General features: G+C 48.5%; 1 protein-coding gene across 1 annotated transcript in view; it reads left to right on the top strand.

Annotated features, from left to right (window-relative positions):
* The window catches only part of PAPPA2 (pappalysin 2), a 94,659-nt gene that overhangs the window by 37,097 nt on the left and 35,959 nt on the right, over nt 1–21,603 (top strand). The window contains 9 exon segments of the mRNA XM_052801398.1: nt 536–728; nt 2,250–2,371; nt 4,288–4,780; nt 5,316–5,444; nt 7,102–7,193; nt 7,449–7,642; nt 8,842–8,979; nt 12,442–12,577; nt 12,819–13,038. Coding sequence (XP_052657358.1) covers nt 536–728; nt 2,250–2,371; nt 4,288–4,780; nt 5,316–5,444; nt 7,102–7,193; nt 7,449–7,642; nt 8,842–8,979; nt 12,442–12,577; nt 12,819–13,038 — 1,717 coding nt within the window.

Raw genomic sequence — 21,603 nt, 5'->3', positions numbered from 1 at the left:
CAGTCTGTCATTGGACATGCATCAAGGCTGTTCTTGTCTGCATGGTGGTGTGCATTTGTTCTCCAGTCCTGAAGCAACTTTATTATTGTTAATTATCACTACTATTACTATAATTTTGGACCTTTTTGTTGAGCCCTTTTGGCTTGGTTTCCAAAGGCATGCTGTGGAGGGCTGGTGTTCCTCCTGGCAGCCCAGGAGGATCAAAGCCTGTAGAGCAATTTTGTCACCCCTTGCTGACCCACTGCGAGTCCCACGAGGATGGTGGCACTGCCCAGGTGTTAGAGCTGATGCGAGCTGGTGTTGAGGCCACTGCAGTCGGGAGCTGCTGTGGCAAGTGCGGGGATGTGGAGCTGCTGAGGCAGTGCCATCTTGTGGCTTTGGGGACACACGACACCAGAGAGTCCTGGCAGGAGAGCAACCACATGCTGGTGTCTCCCGGCTCTTCCCAGAGATCCCCCAAACAGGGTTTGGAGATCAGGAAGGGAGCACGTTGTCAGGTCCCACCGGCCAATCCCTGCCACCTCTCTTCCCCCAGATGACGACTGCACCAACACCTTCACGCCCAACCAAGTGGCCCGGATGCATTGCTACCTGGACCTGGTGTACCAGCGCTGGGGCCAGAGCAAGAAGCCTGCACCCATCCCGATCCCTCCCATGGTCACGGGGCAGACGCAGGACTCTCTCAGTATCTACTGGCTGCCTCCCATCAGTGGTGTCATACATGAGAGGTAAGGGATCTGCTGTTGCAATGATCCTGGGCTTGCACCAGAGCCTGCTAGAAGGGACAAGGGACCCTCTATGGTGCAGACCCCCCCCATCCCCTTTCCCCCTTGGTCGTCTCCAGCAGAGCCCTCTGACACAAGAGCCAGACTGCTGCGATGGCCCCGCTGGCATGCAGACTCTCCTGCAAGCCTTCTGCTGTCGGGGTGCCGGGAGGGGAAGCCAAAGAGCATCAGGAGGCAATGCCAATTCTTAAACCCCAGAGTGCAATCACAGAATGAAAAATGAGCTTCATTTAGCACTTATTGTATAAAATAGCCATTTACCAGGAGGAAATGCAGCCTTGTGGTTAAGGCCGGGAGCTCGAACCACAAGAGCTGGGTTTTGTTCCCAGTGCTGTCACGGACTCATGGTGTAACTAACTGGGGGTAAGTCGGGAAAATTTTCAAGCCAGAGAAACGGTGCTGAGGAACCAGAGTTGTCTGGCTGGCGAGCAGTGCATGGCCCTGAGCTCCTGGTGGCTGTCTTCCTTCTCAATATTGGGGACTCACCAAGACCTGGATATGACACCGATGCTTCTATTCAGCAGCCTGTCTTACTAAAACATTTTGGTTTTCACCAGGTTTTAGGTCTATGCTTTTATTATGGGACCATAAGCATATGTTGAAGAGCTCTTGAAATTGTTTTAAAGCTACTTCACAAAGCTCTTGCAATTCAAAGAAAAGTGGTGTTTGAGGGCAATGGGGACAACCCTGGGTCAGTGTCTACTGCCTTTTCAAAGAACTGATGCTCTCCACAATGGGCCTTTCATCCCAGGGATAACGAGAGTGTGTACCTGTTATGCCTGCAGGCATGAGAGCCTCTGAGTGCTGGGTGGCTTTGAGTCATACAAACAAATTGCTTTGGTGGGGAATGGAGTGGTCTGGGAGCAAGAAAACATGGGTTTAAGAGGCAGGTGCTGGGTCTTCACATCCATCCCCAGCTCTTGCTCAGGAGCTGGTCTATGGTGGGGGTTCTGTATCCCCTGTGATGAACTTGCCAAGGAAAGGTCCTGAGGCGGGTCTTTATCACAGAAAAAAGTCTCTTTTTCCTTCCTGGAGAGCATAGTGGCACCCTCTTTAATTGACATTATCGTGACTGTTGTGTATTGCAGTAGTGACAGAAGTTAAAAACCTGACTCTGGGGTTTAGCAGACCCAAGCGCACCCACCCAACTGCAGACGCACTGCCCTGGGAAGCATGAAGTCTGTTAGCCCTGCTTTGTGGTAGGGAACAGGTGATTCAATGGCTCATCCGAGACTACCCAAAGAGCCTGTAGAAGAGGAGGGATAAAACCTGGCTTGTCCCACGGTCACTCTTATTCTCTTGTCTTTGACAAAGCTTATTTCAAGCAGGATGAAATACCCAGGGGCTTCCTAAGAGCTTAGCTTTGCTTTTCCAACTTCCTATCTGATCCTGCCTGGACAAACATGGATGGAAAATTAACCAGTTGTAATTAGACATGCCAATGCCTTTGTCTTCTGCCTGCAGGGAGCAGGACACGCTCTGTGATGACTGTGCGGAGGACGGCACCTTCCGTCAGTATGTGCATGAGGCCTCTTCCCCTCGGGTCTGCGATTCCTCTGGCTACTGGACCCCAGAAGAAGCAGAAGGTAAACACCTCCTCTCTTCCCTTGACTGTGAATGTCCCGGACAGAGATGAGATCTTGTTGGGAATGAGATCTTGTTGGGAAAAGAAAAAGAAGCTTTTTTCTTTTGGAGAGTGAGATGTCTCCTCTTTGGAGAGGTTCCTTAGTGCAGGAAGGAATTCTATGTGCCCAGGAGATACCTGGTAATTGCCAGCTGGCTTTGGACAAACAAACTGACAGCCCAGTCATTGCACAGGAAGGTGTTAATGAGAGATACTGGTCAAAAGGGAAGGGCATTTCATTGAAATAAAAGTCTTACAACATAAATCTTTGGGACCTCATCCAAAACCTCAGGGGCCTTCACAGGCTTTGATGCAGCCTTGTCCAAAGGGAGCCAGAGGAGCTCCTTGCTCAGTCCCACTGAGTCTGCACCAGGTCCTGGGCAATCTGGGTTGGATGTTACTCCTCACTGGCAAAGTGAACAGCAGGGTGTCACAACTCATGATGAGACCCAGATGTTGGTTTAGAGACCCACCTTGTGCGCATGGTGGTGGCTTTTGGGGTCATGCACCTGCCATAGGAGCTGTTGGGCTTTTCATGCTGCCTTGGCTCCTCCAAGGGCAAAGCAGCGGAGGCAGAAGACCAGGTGAAATGATCCTGTGACCTGTATGTAGTGCACATGCTGCTGTTGAACATCATGGAGCCAGAGGATCTGTTAGTTCTGTGCATCTGCACATTTGAGCCACTGAGGTCGACTGAAAATGTGCCAGGGTGGTTGCAGAGAAGGTGCAGTTTGGACATTATTACACTTTTGGATGTAGCCCATGCTTTGATAACAGGAGTGTCAGAGAGTAGCTGAGATTCTGTGTCTGAAAACTCTTTAAGTATCTCTTGCTAGCATTGCAAGTTGAGGGGGGCAGGAATCTACTTAAAGAAATAACCAAACTTGTGCTTATTCAGTGATACCAAACAAATCAAAGCTTAGCTCATGTATTGTCAGTGGTTCCTGTTTCCCCCACCTGTCTGATTCACTGGCAAATTAAAACTGCTTCTGGAATTATTGGATGTTGTTTTCTCCTATGCATGACCTGCAGTTATCACAAGTGCATGTTTGCTCTGGTGAAAAAGAAACAGGTTTTATGGTTTTTAGAAGACTAATATTAAATGGATGCAGGCTTTTGAATTGGTGCTGGGCCCTAAGAAATGCTTGCAGTGGTTGATGAAGACAAGGGTATTTCTACTACAGAATGATGAATTCCAGTGATGCTTTCTGAGACTGAAAGCCCAATGTTACATTTCTCTTGCTGAGTGCTAATCCACCACCAGGGGAGGCAGGCTGGGGATCTGAGGTCAGCCTGGGCACCGTCCTGGTGAAAGAACAGCCTTCCAGAGCTGCTTCCCTGGCTTGCTTTGGACCTGCTCCCTTCCTGCCTGTGACCTGTTCCAGCACTTGCCTGTGGAAACCTTTGGTCTCTGCTCTGCTTAGCCTATGTCCAAACCCATGGAGCTGCAGGGACTCGGCATTCAGGTGCCCTTGGCAAGCCTTCTGTGCCCATGAGACTACAGAGCAAGCTTCACGTCCCCCAGCTGTGTCCAGGCTGTCTCTAGAGTTTGGCACTGTAACCAGCTGCAGTGTGCATACCGTTGTCCTTGCTTTAGAGGACTGTGAGACACCAGATCTGCCAAGCCTTGTGCTTGTGTGCATACCCAGGATGTGGGAGACTAGTGGTGCTTATTGCTTTCTAGGATGTCAGGGCAGAGATGCCACCAGCTCTGGCGCATGCCTATAGCGGGTGCAAAACCTCATGGGTGTCCAGCTATAACACAGAGATGCATAAGCAGCTATGGGGTACTGCAGGGAGGATTGCCCCTCTGGGTCCCCTGTGAGGTCAGCTGTCCCCTGGGTTCTCACCGGCCTCTTCCTCGTCCCTCCTGTCCAGGGCCCCCGGATGTGGATCAGCCCTGTGAGCCCAGCCTGCAGGCCTGGAGTCCGGAGCTCCACCTGTACCACATGAACATGACGGTGCCATGCCCCCAGCCGGACGGCTGCATCCTGGAGCTGCGCTTCCTGCACCCCGTCTACCCCGATTCCCTCACCCTCTGGACCACATACCTCTCCACGGGTTCTCCCAAGGCGCTGTCTGACATTGAAGTCCTGACAGAGCAGGGGGAGTCCATCCATCTGGGCCCCCTGGACACCTTCTGTGATGTCCCCTTTACCGTGAAGCTTGACATACCTAAAAAGGTGTCTGGAGTCAAAATCTACACCTTTGACGAGAGGATGGAGATAGACACGGCCCTGCTGACCTCCATGCCCCACAGTTCTCTCTGCTCCACTTGCAAGCTGATCCAGTACCGCATCCTCCGCGACCCCCCATTTGCAAACGAATCCCCCGCCGCCCCGGCACAGGCGCACCGCCAGTTCGTCGACACGTGAGTGACAAGGCTGCTCCATTGCAGGCTGAGTGGGTGGCTGGGACAGTTTTGATGACCTCCTCAGGTCCTGCCTTTGAATCCCTGGATGGTTTTTCTTGTGTTTTGTTTTTTCACCCCTGGAATTACCATGTTCAATGCCATGAGTGGATTCCCTATTCAGCATTGAGGAAGCTTGTTGCAGACCCACTGTGCTAGCATGACCCTTGCCAATGAGTCCAGGCTAACTAGAAGGAGCTTATTAAACCCAGAAACATTTTCCCCATCAACACAACCAGTAAAATGATTGTTCAAGTTAATGCCACTTCTCCCCAGCTCAGACTCTAGGGAAATAAGCAGCAGGCCCCTCTGCATGACCTGGCAACGACCCTCTTGCCACAGTCTCTAGCAGTTTAGAGTACAAAGACATATGTCAAACTGTGATACTGCATGGGCACACACATGTGATTTCTATCTAGCTGTGGTGAGCAAATCTGTTGCAGATGCGTGAGCTGTTCCCTCCAGCTCCTTCTTCAAGTCCTCTCTGTTCCTGCAGGGAAGTCACACCTGGGCAGGTGTACCACTACCAGGTGCAGGCAGTCTCTGGGACAACCTCAGGAGAAGCCTCTCCACCGCTTGTCCATGTCCATGGAGCACCCTACTGTGGGGATGGGAAGGTGACCATGTAAGTCAAGAAACTCAAGCTCTCAACTGAGCTTCTTTAAGCTGTCAGGTCATCCTGCCCCAAAAGCAAGCACCGGGTTGGTCCTCCACCCATAGGTACTTGACTGAAGGTGCTGCACCAAATCCCTCCAGCAGACTGGACTATAGAGCTTGTGCTTTGTAAAATGCCTTGTGCATAGGAGATGGAGACAGTCTTTTTGAGAAGCAGGGTCTGGATGAGGGGTCCAACCTGAACATCCTCTGTGTTTGTCTGCAGTGCTTGGATCCTGGCCCATTTTGGTGAACTGTCGCGGAGTCTGACCCCAAAGGCATCTGCCTTTGGAACTGGCCAATATAACCTTTTGTACAGGGTACAGAGTGGTGGCCCTGCAGGATTAGGTTCTGCAGCAAGCGCAGTCCCTCACGGCATGGTGTCTTTAGAGAGCTGTCTGGTCTCTGCTTAGAGACCCCAAATGATGAGGGATGCACCACCTTTACATTGAGAGACTCCAACAGTTCATCTGCTCTGTCTAGGGATAATTATGCCAAATTTCTGTATTTTGGCTTTTTCAGATTTCAACTCTCAGGTTAGTCAGAACCACTTTCCTTTTGAAAACAGCTTTCTTAACAGTGTGAGGAAAGTGGACAACTGAAGCAAGTGCAGGAGGGATTGTGGTATTGTACAAGACCCAGCAAGGCAAAGAGGCTTACAGCAGAGCTAGCTGCTGAAGTGGTGTAATCTGGTATGGTTTTAGCATGAATGCATACTAGCTGAAGACATGGTCCAGAGAGAGCAAATGTCCATAATAGGCTCCGTTGTCAAAGTCACTAGAAAAGTGAGAGAAGCAGAAATGGGCCGATAGCAGCTAAGATTTCTGGCAGGCTTTCTTGTTCCTGAGCTGTTGTGGGGAAGGCCATGCAAGAAGCTTTGTCTGTGAAAGTTTTTTCCTTTGTACCATGTGTGGAACAGTGAGCCGAAGGTGGGACACAGTGGATCATTCATGTTAGATGAGGGTGGAGGTGGGTGAGCATCACCAGATGTATGTTTGAATTTTTTTTCACTCCTTGTGGTTTGGGATACATAACTCTGCACAAAGGAATAGGTACGAATCCAGGCATTTCTGCCAGCTTTTCCAGTCAGGTCTATTTTCTGCAGTATGGGGACAGAACCTTTTCAAGGAAACTGCATGGGCTTTTTTCCTCATGAGATGCCGTACATGTCAGCTGGGGACTGATTCTTGTCTCCTCTTGGGCTAACCTTCTCTTTCCCTTCTCCTGCCTCCCTTTCCCAACTCCTACTGAAACACCAGCTCCATCTCAGAACCTCCTGCCCTCTCCAACACTTGCTTTCTCCAGCAGCAAGTCTTCCTGATGCTTGGTTCTCTACTTCCTCTGTTGTATATAGCTTCATTTTCTCCCATAGTTCTTGGCTCAGGTCTTATAAGAAAGTCACAGTACAGTCATGACTTCTCCCATATGCTGTGTTTTCAACCTCTTTTTGTTCCCTGGCAAGATACGGTGTTTTCTCTCCTTTACCTTACTCCACATGTGGTTCTTTCTCTTCTCCCTGCTTCTGTGGAAATGGCACCAAGATATGGGGTCCTCACTCATGATTGGGCAGATGCACAGGGGTATTGAGTCAAGGGTGATGTTAACATGTCTGGCTGTTGTCCTCTTAGGATCCTGGAAGAGGAATGCGATGATGGGGACTTGCTGGACGGAGATGGCTGTTCCAGGAAGTGTAAAAAGGAAAAAGGCTTCAACTGTGTCGGTAAGTCCAAATGGATTGAGACATCCTTTTGAGGCAGAAGTCAAACCTGTACATTATTCACCCTGCTCCCCAGAGCAGTGGGTGACGCACATCGTTGCAACAAAATATGCATCTGCAGCTGGAGTGATCCATGGAGCTTGTCAGGCCCTTGTGGTGGGAAATCCCAGGGCTAAACGGCCAGCACGCCACCTGGGACAGGAGATGTATAGGCCTGGAGCCTGGTTTGTAAAAGGGTCATCCCTGATGTCCTTGCAGGGGAACCAAGCCTGTGCTATGTGCACAATGGGGATGGTGTGTGTGAGCCGTTCGAGAGAACAAGCAGTGTCCTGGACTGTGGTCCCTACACGCCTGATGGATATGTGGATCTGTGGGCAGCGAAAGCCTATGCCTCCCATCAGGACGCGAAGTCCTGCCCTGCTTCCTTGGCCACTGGAGAGCCTGTTGTGAAGGTGAGTGAAGGCATGGCAGAAAAAAAAAAAAGAAAAAAAAAAGACTGTTCTAGCAAAGCCCATGCAGTAAAGCTGGGGAAGTCACTGCTGCAAGAGTGTACCAGGGCAAAACCAAAATCTTCAGAGCAGCTCTGGAAGTGTTCATTGATTACACCCGTGCAGGGAGCCAGTAGAAGAGCTGGGCATTTCTCACACCCCTCTTTCAGTAGTCCCTAAGTCCAGGAACTGCAGTACATGGAGGGGTGTTTCATCAAGGCAAGGAGCACCTCCCCTGATGATGTAGTTTGCTAACAGTGACCACCCTCGTCCCACCAGCTAAATGCACAACTTTGAGCATGTGAGTAGTCCCACTGTCAGTTTAAAAAAATCCCGTAAATCTAATACCATATAAGGTCAGGGTCTGAAAGGGTAAAATCATGCATCCATCAGCATCTGTGCTGCTTTCAAACTCTCTGATCTGAAGCCAAGGAAAAATTGATGGGAGAATTCCCATCTTTCATATGGGCTTTGGAGCAGGGCCTGGAGGTCTAGGACAGGATTTTGCCTGATCAGTGTTAACATGGTGTGTGTATGTTCTTTCCTAGCAAGCTGAAGAAGGGCAAGAAATATGTAGAGACGTCATATTTAGCCCTCTATACATGCGTTTCTATTGACCTGATATAAGGAACAATCTTCTTGAGACCTACAGCATGATTAAATTGCCCAGATGTACATGTCTAATGAGATGCCTTGGGCTCAGGTGTCTGCTTCTGTAGAACAACACCTGTATCTCCTAGGTTTTGTCTGCCAGGCCTGTGGGGATGTCTGAAATACCATAGGGCATTGAATGACACAAAAGACTGGTATTCAGGCAAATGAATCACACTGTCGGATCTCATCAGCCCAGATGAAATCAGGAGGCTGTGGTATTACCTACCATCTCACAGCTTGGCTCATTATTTCTTAGCCCCACAGCCACCATGGGGTGCTTAAACAGCATGTTTACAGCACCTCAAAATGGCAAAGAACTCCTGTGCACATGTGTGGGCAGTGAGATGTCACTCCTGCTTAGGAACCCACGTCCTAATTGTCTTCATGCTAGGAACCGACTTGGGATCCTTCTCAACATTCGTTGAGTCTTCCTTGAGGTTTTGTAGGTACTCTTTCTTTCTCTCACTTTCCTTGCTTCTTTTTGGGTTGAAATAAATATCTCCTTTCAGGTATGTAAATCCCACCTTCACAATGTGCCCAAGGACCTTTCCCTGGCTGCTTGGTTCCCCTGTGCTCCCAGCCAAGACAATGCTCAGGATCCAGATGAAGAGAGGATGCCCTTGGGCGATGTGGGAGTTTGGCTCAAGGTAAGTGAGGATGTGTGGTCAGGCACAGAAGGATTTGCTTATCTTTGCCCCAGCAATTTGGTGACAAAGACCCGTCCTTTTCTGTCCAGCAGGAGCTACGGCAGTCTTAAAAACTGCTCAGATAGGACTTCTTATCCTACTGAACTCTGCAAACCCCAAATGCCTGTGGCTGGGTCTTATGTTGTTGCCCCATTCCCGCTGTGAACAGCAAACCCATCTTGGGACAGATTGCCAGGAGAAGCGCTGTGCCCAAAACCAGAATCCCACAGAAATGTGTTGAGGCTGAGAAACAACTTGCTCCTAAGACTATTCCCTGCAGTCAAGCTGTGCTGTTACACCCGCAGAGGGTGGGCACAAGCCATGTTTCAAGTCCTAGTTGCCTTTGTTCCCCATGGCTGTGAAGAGCAACAGAGGGTAGGTAGATATACTCTGCCATCCTGAAGGGTCCTGAACACTCCAGGTTGCTGCTGAGCACCCTGAGCCCACAGCAATCAGCTGTGGCATGCAGGTGGTCCTGCCCCCTCCCTGCCCCAGTGACTCCAGACCAAAGGAGGCACTTCTGTGCCCAAGATGCTGGTCCTGCAGCCCAACGGGGACTCAGGGGGCTGCCTTTGGGAGGGTGCCCAGAGGGTCAACCCTCTCTGTCCTGGCAGGCAGAGGAGTAGGACAGAGGAGAGCTAATGGTTAGGTCAACATGATTTTTACAGCCGTGATTTTCTGACCACAGACACAGTTTAGAGGTTTCGTGGCTGTTGCCTGGTGTTACTGGAAAGCTGGGCTCTGGCATGCTGCTTCCTCTGCAGTTTGAGGGGCAGCTTGCCCTGCTTTGCTCAAGGGTGTCTAGAGAGGACCTCTTCCCAAGACACTCAGACGATTTGTTGAATTGTCAAACCTGAGTCAATAAGCATGGCTATTGCCTCTGACGTCTTCCGTCTCTCCAAATAACTTCCTTTAACTGATATAACTTCCTTTAACTGATTTTTTTTTTCTTTTTTTCTTTTTCCCTTGTCAGTGTGCTCACAACCTACTTTCTGGCTTCAGTCTCTGGCCATGACAAATGTGCCTCCTTTCTTCCTTTGCTAGCGAGAAAGCAGCAATCTCCCCCTCTGCCCTACCTAGATGAAAGCTTGCTTTCCACTTCTCACCAGGGGTTAAAGCGTGTTCCAGTTTTATTGGAGCTTGTGGTCAGTTCTCTTCCTCTATGGATGTTTATATTAAAGACTTTCATTACTGGTTCTCCGTGCTCTCTCTAGGAGTGCTATTATTTTCCGCCCATAAAATTATTTATGGACTAGTAATAAATATGCCCTTTTTCTTTTTTTCTTTTTTTTTTTCTCTTTTTAATAGAGTTTGCTTATTGGTAACATATTGAGTTAGGAAAGACGGTTTCTTGTTGACAATTTTCCTAGCACACCCGCCTGCCCGGACAGGAATGGTGCTGTTCATGCACATGTGTACCCACGTGTGCATGGTGTTTCATGGCCACCAACTCCCATGGCCATTTTAAAGCTGTTGCACCTGTGTCACCCAGGTTAGAGCCACACCACAAAACTCATCAGGTGGTAGGAATCGCTTCCTACAGCGTTTCTCAAGAGGTGGCACCAATGAGCAAGAGAAAGTCTGGGTCATGCTGTAAGTGGGCTAGGGGCAAGAGGTGTATGTGTGTCTGTGCCACCTAACAAAGCATCTACCATGCACCTTGGGCCTGTCTGCAAATGGGAATCATTATGATTTGCAGATGTCCGGCCATGCTTTGTTCTCAGTTTCTAACACATTCAAGGAGGAGAGAAATCAAAATCACTTGTAAGCAAGTCAGGATGTGTAACACGCAGGAAATTAAACAGAAAGGGGGAGAGAGAGGGAGAAAAATTAAGATAGCCTGCTGTGGCCAAGCACATAATATGTATTAAAAAGAAAAAAAGAATTGGGATGTTTGTCAAGTCAGCTGCTGTCAGTCTAACTTGGGGCCAGTGTCCTTCACCTCCAAGTAGATGCACTGCAAGAAGGGAAAGACTAAGCCCTCCACCTAAAGCTGTGCAGTCCAGGGAAAACCTCACCATGAGCATGCACCTGAAGCATGCCCTGAGGAACCATGCTTGGAGGAACAAGCAGCAGGTGGCTGGGTTAAAATTGTCTGGCTCCTTGGGGCTTCCCAGCCGCAGCTCTGTCCTGGGGGGCTCCTCGAAGCAGGCTGTGTGCACTGCTGGCTCTTCACCTTTCTTCTCTTCCGGCTTTTCTTTCCTCCCTTCTTGCTTATGCATTTCTTTTCCTTTCTCCCCCTACTTTTCTCACCAAGGGAGACAGTGGGACTGTACCAAATAAAAATGTTTGAGCCTCCTGGTCTACTTCTTGCAGCCAGACCAGCCCTGCATGAGAGCAAGCCCTGGCCAAGGGAGCATGTAGGCAGCGGTGGGGAATCGCTTGTGGGGTGTTTGCTACCAAGCACCTCCCTGCAGGGTGGGAGCCCTGGGCTGAAGCCCAAGGTTTTTTCCTGCTCCCGTGCGTGAGCAATGCCTGGCGTGGCATGAACCACCCCAAGGCTGGGCTGCCATCACAAATCGGGCAGCTGTCCCCTCCGCTCCTGCAGTCTGCTCCTTGGGCTGTGCCCGGCCAGCTGGGACTTGTCCTCCTCCAAAATACATCTTCGCCTTGAATTTCTGGGCTCCCTCCACACCAGCATTCAACAAAAACACTCCATAGGGTAGATCTTGATCAAAACACATCACAGCACTGGGTGGGGGGTACCAGGGTGGGGGAGAAAAACATTTCTATCTTCTTACTTCTGAAGAACATCTGTCCTGCCATGATTGATGCCATGAGTTTCCCGGCTGCCTCCTGTAGCCTTCGGGGCTGTAGACAAGTGGGGAGCTGTCGGCTGTCCTAGCAGGCAGGGCTTCTTCCCACAAATCTTTCCACGTGTTGGCTGACGGACAGTTTGCAGTCACTCTGGGTACTGGGGCTGTTATTTGTTTGGGGTTTTTTTGGTTTTGGTTTTTTTCTTTAATGGAAATATTTCAGTGGCAGGGCTGGTAGCTGTGCTCTCAGGGTGCCTCACTTGCCTGGCCAGCACTGTGTGGAGTGGGAGTCGGAGCCTGGTGAAGAGAGGGCAGAAGAGGGGTTATCCAGGTCTCTGTCAGGTGTTGCTCAATTTTAAGAGCAGCAAATGTGAAAGCTGGGAAGATGCCATAAGTTTATGGCAAGGCAGGACAGTTACACGTGGGAAAGGCTAGGGAAAGGGAGAAGGGCAATTAGGAGGGAAAGGACTGTGTTCCTGCACCCTTCCTTCCCTCCTCTCTCTCTTCCTACCCCTTTGCTGCCCTGTACATCTGCAGTCTCTGACCTCCTAACCCTGCTCCTGCTCTCTCACCATGTTCCCTCTTTCTCTTCCTCTTTCATATATTGGATCAGAAAGGCTGTATTTGGTATGCCTGCTTTCAGGGTCTCTCTTGCCCTCCTGCCCAGGTGTGCTTTGAGAGACCTGCAGTGCCCACCTCCCTCCTGGTCTTCCTGGCCTCCGACGGCACCGTCCCAAGCAACCAGCGCAAGCCAAGGGTCACTGTCCAGATGAGCAACGTAGATGGGCTGAACCGCTCTTTGGGTGAGCAACCTATGGGCTGTGGCAGCAGTCTGTGTTGTTCTGGTAGGGATGCCAGGAGCCCCCACCATTGCTGCGATCTCTCACTGGACTGGGTGCTGCTGTCCCGTATGCCTCCTTGCAGCATCTTCTGCTTCCCAGGCTGGTCTGTTGGGATGTGTAAGGGAGCAGAAGAGGTAAGTCAAAGCAGAGAAAATAACCCTAGAGCTGAGCTAGTGGCTTTTTTCTTTGCCCTATCTCGCAGGGATGTACGAGCTGTCATGCCAGCACAACCCCCTCATCATCAATGTGACCCATGGCCAGGAGGACCCATCCCACTGGGCTGCTTCAGTGCTGCTCAACTTTTCCTCCCCGCTCGTTGGCATCGCAGCCGTGGCCTTGAGGACGTCGGCTCAGGCTGGTTCCTCTGACCCCACCACCTGCCTCCTGCAAAACGAGGAGGGCCATGGCCATCAGCGTTACAGGTATGATCTCTGCAGGGCACTTCCCAGTGGGCACCCAGGGTACCTCTCTCCTCTGGGACTTTGTGCTTCAGTTCTGGAGTTTTTATTTACTCATTGAGTGTTTCGTGATTATTCTCAGGTGGCTTTTGAGGTGTTGTTGGAAAATCTAGTGTATGAGTCTTGATTTGCTTATCTCGCTGTGGGGGGGGAAGGCAGGAAAATAGATTTTGTGTGTGGCCCATGCATCTGCATAAAACTGCATTAAAGGACTGTTTCCTGGTGGGAAAACTAAGCTCCCTCTGGTGAGGAGTTATCGCTGAGGGTTGCTGCTGAAGCTGAAATGTTGGCGGCTTTGGTGTGTGCTTTTCAAGCTCAGTCTCCATCCATTCCAGACTTCCCCACACTGCGGGAGGTGGGGACAAAGGTCTCCTCCTCCTCCTCCTCTCTGGGCTTGGTTTCCTGTCTATCCCAGGCTCCTTACCAAGTCTCACATTGCCCTGGTTGTAACATGGTGATAACAATAGTAGTAGCAAGGGCGCTTTAATTTATTGATGTCCGGTGTTTGCAGGCGTCTGCCTGTCTTCATAAAGCAGCAAACGAGAGGTGGCGTTTGCAGAACGGGCGCTGGTCTCCGAGCGGGTCGTGCTGGCAAAAGGACAGGGAAGGACTGTCGTCCAAAATAGACTAAATAAACAAGGCAGAAAGAGCGTGCCAAGCAGAGGCGCGGACCCAAGGAGGAACGAAAGGATGGTGCTTAGCTCTGTTCTAGAGGGGCAGTGGGGCTGACGACAGCCAGACCTGCCAAGTCTGGCTTTGCTTTTGAATCCCAAGCTCCCTGAAGTTACAAGCGTGCCGATCCAGGGCTCTGGTTCAGTCACTTACTCAAACCACACCACTGGGAATACTGATTTTTGGGTCCAAGCTTTGCTGGATCTGTGGGGGTGTTAAGAGTGAAGGGCTTTGGCTAGGGTCATCGCATCACTGCTACTGTCATTTTTCTTCTGTTGATGGCCCTGGATGGACGAACATCCCTGATAACGAATGAGTGTGCCTGTGTTTGTGTAAAAGCTTGTGGGATCATGGTACAATTGATTTATGTAGAGTTCTGGAAGCCATGAATATCCTGCAGTTGCTTTTACTTTCTTTTTTTTTTTTTTTTAAGTGCATGTGTGATTTATACAGAAACATAAATCTTAGTGAGTCAGCATATAAATATTATTCTCAGCCTTACATTAAAGGATCAGCGTCCGCCTGAAATGCAGTCTGTTTCCTCCTGGTAGCCGTTACAGCTATGTACACACATGCTTCTAAGACCCCAGCCAACTGATGTGGTTTTTCAATTACATTTTCTCATCCTTTAAAATAATTTTGAACTCTCATTGCTTGAGAGCTTCCCCTTCTCCCTCAGAAGTGACTGCAAGGAGAAATAGACTGGACGCAGCTGAGCTTTGCCTATGGATGGGGAGAAGCTCATATAGGGACAAAAAGGTAGGAAAATAGATGGTTTTCTCTTAAAAGTCTTGTTATAGCTGAAGCACAGGCCAGTTCCCATATCGCCAAAGTGCACAGAGCTGCGTGCTTTCCCCTTTGCGTGGGCACGGCAAGACCCAGCAGGATCCTCGCATCTTCTCCTCCTCCTCTCGCTGCCGTCCTGCAGGGTCCCCGTGGCCTTGGCTTAGCTGCGGTAGGCTGAATTACAGGTTACACACGTGCCCTTAGCAAACACTCTAATACTCGGAGTAAATCAGATCCCCTGAGTTTTCAGAGTAGGAAATGCTATTTATAGTATTGCTTTTCTGAACAAAAGGCTTGAATGTTTAGAAGGGGGTTAGGCTACAGCTTCCAGTAGCCTCACTAATAATAAAGGATCTGCCTCTGTTCAGTCAGGAAACATCCAAGTATCCCCCCTCCTTATTATATTTTTAAAATCTATTTCATCTCCAAAACTAATGTGCAGCAGTATTTTTATTTTTAAGGGATAATAATCCATTTCATATAAGGCAGATGAAGCCTGGAGAAAAAAATCCCCTATAAAAATCTAGGAATATAAAATCTTAAGAGGTTTAGAGACATTCAACTGTAAAAGATCACAGAAGATCTGTGTTATTCCTCTAAAGAATTAAATGGACCATTTGCAGGCACCCAGCCTCATATACACAGTACATGCATGTGAGTGCTTTCCTAAAATAACCCAAGAAAGGGACAGTAACAAAAGCAACAAAGAAATGAGGTTTCCTGACTTCAGTCTAGAAATGCTCATTGCCAAAATAATAAATATATGACAGCTTGGTATTTCTGTAGCATCTTTCATCTTAAAGGATCTCAAAGTGCTTTGCAGGCTGGGGCAAACAAAAAGATCATGTCTTTGCTGATGAAATGCAGCCATCTCCAGGTCAGGATGCAGCAGGCGTTTGATGCTAGAAATGTACATCCTTGTTTTGAAAAAAGGATTGCCTTCTGGTTTTGGACCCGCTTGAGGCACTGAAGGTTGGAAGAACACTTACAGATCAAAGCAGTGTGGTGTCCCTCCCTTGCACCTCGCTACCAGCACCAGGAACTCCTCTCTACTGTCTCTGCCAGCAGCTCAGGTCTCTTCTTTGTTTTCTGTGCCCAGTCAGAACCTTACAAGGTCAAGTAGAAATCGGACTTTTAGCGAGTTTCCACCCAGGAAACTCAAACTCTCCAGCTTTCATCCTTTTCTTTGTATTTTAAAACTGAGCCACAGTTCCTCCTGTTTTCCTTGGTACAGGCTATATACTGAATCAGGGGAACATTGTTCATTTCCTCCATTATGTTTATTTTTAGCTTGGTTTATTTTTAGTGTGTTTTATTTTATGTTAGCACATGCTGGGAAATGCCTTGGCGAGTTAACAGGAAAGGTGCTACAAAATGCAGTCTGCATTGTGTTTTTATTTCCTGCGTGAGTGCCCTCTTCTGCTGCCCCAAAAGTGGGTTTAATGCATCAAGGGGAGTCTGGTTTGGATTCCTTTTATATGGGAAGTGGACGTCAGGGAGAGAAAATCAGATGGAGGAGGGGGTTGTTTACATATTTTCAATTGCTAAACTTTATTCAGCAAAGAGAAGAGGGCCATTTCCCATGCAGGTTTTATTTGCTTTGTTTTCTTTCTTCCAGGTACCAAATTCACACAGGGTCAATTTATGAACTGCATCTGTGCTGGTGTGAAAATTTGTGGGGACCCTCGGTAGAGATGCTGGTGTTTCATTTCCTTCCCTCTGGCCTAAGGTGCCCCATGGTCAGGGACCATGCACAAAGTGGATGGACCCTTATGTTGGGATCCCAAGGTCATTCCTGATGGGCTGAGACATCCTCAGGTCAAGATGTACCTCCATCCCCACTCTGTCCTCCCAGCCATTGTCTGCTCAGGCTCTGCTTGCATGCGTAGTGCAGCTGGCATTGAGAGTTGTCTGCCACGACGACAGCATGTATTGCCTGGATGTCTGTTCACTGCCTCTCCTAGGCAAATGCAGCCTCCTGGGTGCAGCATGATGCCCACCAGAGCAGGTTGTGTCTGTACTGCACCGTGTGCATCCTCTCTTCCTTGAGCTGGGGGAAAATACCTCTCAAGAACCAAGCCTAGGATCCTGATCACCACCTTTCCTGGGGCATGGGCTCACCTCAACCTGCCTTTGCCTCTGCCCTTGAGACCTCTCAAGGTGCCTCTCCTCTGGCATCAAAGCCTTTTGACCTCTGGTGTTTCTCTCGTGGGTCCCTGACTGGCTGATGGGCAGTGGTAGCCAAGGCTCTACTGTAGGACTTGATCATTCACTTCAGCTGGTGGCTTCACTGTCCGGCCGGAACATGACAAGGGAAACCCTGGGAGGTGCAGGGACAATTTTCATGGGCTGCCCCATTCTATTTGCTCTCTTGCAGCCTAGTCAGCTTCTTGAGTTTAATGCTTTGTATATGGGCTTTTTTTAGGATGCTCAAGGCATCTTCTCCCTTTCCCTGAGACTAGCCAGTCTCACCTAGAAAAAAATATTGCCCAACACAAAGTTTTTCACCAATATGAGCTTAAGTCAAACACAACAGCTGAATGGCTTAGAAACAGAGTGCTTGGTGTCACCTCATGGAAAGGGCCACCCAGTCTGATAAATTCGTTCAAAGCGTGGCCAACCTCTGATACACTGAGGGAAGGTGAATTACCACACAGAGCAGTTGTGTGGGGTGCAAGGCAGGTTTCCCTCCTGACCCCAGCACAGCTCCTGGTGAAACCCTGAAGCTTGATCTTGATTCCTTATTCTCTTACCAGTATGGACATTACATGAATCACACAAAGCCTTCTGTCCTTCCCGTGTCCAGTGAAGAAGGGAACAAGCGCTGGGAGACCTTGAGGTTTGCCTGCAGAGCCCTCGGTGTACTGCTGCAGCCAGCCTGCCCCTGTTCTGCCCTGCCTTCCCTAATGTCATATATTGGCATTAGCATTTTTCACAGAAACTGGATTAAACATGTCCTTCAGAAGACTCTCTTATCTCATGTTACAGGCTGCAGGAGGTGAGTCCACCACCCCCCCGCTGAGCTATTCTTATATCTAGTAACCCTCTCTGCTGAGAAGTTGCCTCTGATCTCAAGATGAAAGTTGTTGCTTTTGCTCCATTCTTGTCAGAAAGGTCTAAATGCCTCTTGCCAGAAGATGTATTTTCTGTGTATATGTGTCTAGAGTGATCAGATCCTCTCACTATCACCTCTCTGTCATGATAAATATTTTTTCCTCCTTAAGTTTTATAGCATAAGTCTTGCAGTCCAGCTATGACTTCTGCTTGCAGCTCCCTTTTGAAATCCCTCTGCTATTTGTACGTCTGTCTTGGTGGTGGATGTGGATCAGAAGTGAATTCCTTTGGACAAGATAGAAGGTGGCAGAAATGAGGTACAGTGTGTTGCTGCGGGGATTGGATATGGATAAAGGTGGTGTTTGGGACAGCTGAATATGCACCCTTGAGGAATACTGGCAGATAAATCCTACCTGTGTGCTGGCCTCACGATGGGCAGGTGGACCATATACCTTCAGGAAGGAGTCAGGCCAACTCCTCTCAGGAGTGATGAAGGTACAGTCCATCCTGCCTCAGGTTGGGAAGCTGACTAGTCCAAACTTGACATTCTATTCAGCCTCACTTTCTGTGCTTCTATAAGTCTGTTTTGGTGTAGCAAACAACAAAAAACCCATGGAAAGGAACTGTCTGGAAATATATTAAGATTGATCTGCTCTTGCTTCTTTTTCTTCCTTTGCCACTACGGCTACGGAAGGGCCAACAGGTCGTTTGACATCCTACGGGTGCCTTTTCTCTATCTGTGATGTAGATGACAATGGATGACTCACAGGGATGTTATTTTTTGCCAAGTTTCTTTGGGAGTCACGTACAGAAGCAAACTTCTTTTCTTGAGATGGCAGCCTCAATGAAGATCGTAATCAAGAAGCATCACCACCGTTGGGTCTGTACACGTAGCCTGCTCCCACACGGATAGCTGCCATCAGATGTACTGGAAAAGTGAGACCTTTCCCCTTCACGAGAAACATGCCTGAAGGGAGAAATTCCCAAGTATTTCCAAAACACCTTTTCTCATTTCCTAGCTATTCTCTTTTGCTAGACCACATTGCGGTAAACATCTTTTATTTCACTGATGTTCACTGCTACAATCCAGACTCCACCAGAGTACATGCAGTGACTACTTTTAACTTCAGGAGATTTGGCTGAAGTCTTTACCTTTCCATCAACATCTCCTATAACCCCATCTCCCCCAAAATTTGCACCATGAGATGAACAACTTGTAATAATTTTCCCCTGTTAGAGTTGGAGCTTGATGATAAGGGCTGTTTTAGAAGCAATCTTTGGGTTGAAAGCTTGGGTAGATACTAAGCAATTTATGGATGATTTATTATGCTTCAGGCAGCTGCACTGTATTTGGCTTGGCTTAGCTTGACTTGAGTAAATTCATCGGTATTTTCTGGGTTCCATGAAATAATTGCTGTAAAACGCAAAATTTCAGCTTTTCGGAATTTGGGTTTTGCCACACAAAATGATGTCTCCCTACCAGCATTGCCACCACTGACTCAATGTGCTCCATTGTTGGCAGTTACCTCCTGCTTTTATTCTAGAAAGATGAAGGATCCCAAAGGTGAAGTTTTGCTCTAGTTTATAGAATTGGTCCCATTTCAGAACAAATCTCTTATCATTCCAGAGCAGTTAAGGCCATTGCTAGGCAGAATTTCACAGATTTCCAGATCTGAAACTTTCTTTCATGTATGAGTTATGGGACTTGGTGAGCCCAGAAAATCATGCAGGCTGGTGCTGACGTGGAATAAGTTAGGAGAAAAACCTTAGTATTTTGTAAAAATGTTGTTGACAAATCATTAGTTTGAGCTTCAAAAGATGCTGGGAAAAAAATGGAATTTTTTTTGGATGTTTCATGCCGGAAAAAAAAAAAAAATATTGGCTCATCCCACATCTTATACGGCCTGAAACAGAAATGGGCAAAAGTCAGGAGTTTGCAGCTGCGATACAGGAATTTCATTTATCATCAAAAGGAGAAAGAGCTCCTTCATGCTGAGATCAGAACTGGGCTAACTGCACCATTTCCTCATCCAGCCTTTGTTAGGGTGTTCCAGAGGCTGGGAGCAGTGATTTATTCCATCACTTTACCCAAACCCTGGTAAGGCATGTGGATCATGATGGGGCCAGGCCACATGGCTTTTTGCTTTTTTTTTTTTTTTTTTTTTTTGTCCTGCACTTGTACACCATCAGGCTCAGGGGTGTCCTGGCCCAGAGTACTGCAGTGGTAGTCATGATGATGCTGATAATGGTAAAGAAAGCAATCAAGGCAAAGTTTGTAGGTAGAGATGAGATATATATATATTTTTTAAGCTTACTGATGTATCTGAGAAAATCAGACAGCTTTCAGTGACATGAGACCCTCTTCAGGTCTGGAATAGCAGCACTGGACTTCAAAGCTACATGTAGGATGAGAACAGCTTCTCAGAACTTGGGTCGATAGGTCTCAGATCATTTCCAACACAAAACCTAGTGGGTATTTGTGGGATAGAGGTGTGTTGTTAGTCGCAGAGAAAACAGTGATAAGTTAGTCATCTTCTGGGGCAAAGAGAAAGCTAATTATTTCTAAAATATACCTATATGCACATAAAGAATGTCTGTATGAGTATATACGTGTGGTGTATATAAAAAGAAAGATTTTGATATTATGACCTATAATTGTCAATCCCTTATGTGTAACTAATCTCTATAACATTTTGCATATACAATAATATAGTGAGAATCTTGGTGATCTCTCGATCTACTTTATACCAGCATTGCTGCTTATGTTTCTGAACTGGTGGAAAACCAAAATGTGCTCAGTAGCACTGAAAAGGATCAGTGCTTCCTTACTTGTTATTAAATAACAACATTGTCCCGACTGCTGAGGCTGCCCTGGACAATGTGCCATTGCTCCAGCAGAGCTGCTCCAGCCAAGCACTTGGCCTGGCTGGATGTGTCCAGAGGGTGCCACCACCACCCCTCAACCCAGGGCTGTGCTGAGCTCTGTGACTCAACACAACACCACAAGCAGATGAAGTTAGGCATCTCGGGGTCACAGTGTGGCCACACAGCTGCCCTGTAGCCTACAGGTGCTTGGTGAACCCACCACTCATCTCCGAGACGTGCTTCCCAACATGTGGTCTATGATTTGGCTACATAACCTCCATGTGCCCAGCAGCACACGGGAGTAAGGACTTGCAGTGGTGTGTTGCTATAGCACCAAGCACCATGGTAGGGAGGGATGCTGTGCACCAGCTGCATCTCCCCGCATGCCTGTGGCTGGTGAGGAAGGGGATGGGATGCAAGAGCAAGGCTGGAAAGAAGAGAATCTCAGCCCCTTTTGCACATGCGTGTGCAGAGACATGCACACGAGGAAGTTTAGGACAGCAGCTCCATCATGGGGAGGTGGAGTTGGGGATGGGAGCATGTGTGTGTGTGTGTGTGCATGCACTGGGGGCACAGGCAGGGAGCAAAGCAACTGCCCGGAGAAGGTGACTGCGGGAGGGAAGGGGAGAGGGCTACAATTGGTACCAGATGCCCTCAGAAGCTAATGACCTGACAAACGCTGTGCTCATAAAACAAATTCTTTAAAAAGGAAGCAAATGGAAATATAAGCTAGTGAAAGAATTTGCAGCAGCTGCCCTGAAACCATTTCTCACTTCATAAACAGGTCTGCATTGAAAAAACAGCCCCTTTCTTCTTGTTCTCCTTTGTGGTCCCCTCCGGTGCCCACCGGCTCTTTCAGCGCTGCGGCCTGCAGGTTTCCACCATGTCTTTGGCTCAGTGGACTTGTCCAGAGTCAACAGCACATTGCGTTCCCTTAAAGTCCTTGTCGGCACCAATTTTTTTTTTTTTCTTTTTTTAAGAAGAGCAAAGGCTGCCTCTGCCTCCCCTGGGTGAAACACAGTGCACAAAAACTGTCAGGAGCCCTGTGTGAAGCAGGGAGCAAAGGGGAGGCATTCGGGTGCAGCTTCTCTCCCTTCTCTCCCCAGTTAACACCTGAAGCTGCAGCACCTCTGCTTCAGGAGGGCTGATGTC

Source organism: Harpia harpyja, chromosome 11, assembly GCF_026419915.1.
Source record: "Harpia harpyja isolate bHarHar1 chromosome 11, bHarHar1 primary haplotype, whole genome shotgun sequence".
Lineage (NCBI taxonomy): Eukaryota > Metazoa > Chordata > Aves > Accipitriformes > Accipitridae > Harpia > Harpia harpyja.
The sequence above is the reverse complement of the archived record's forward strand: the minus strand, read 5'-3'. Positions and strand labels throughout refer to the sequence as shown.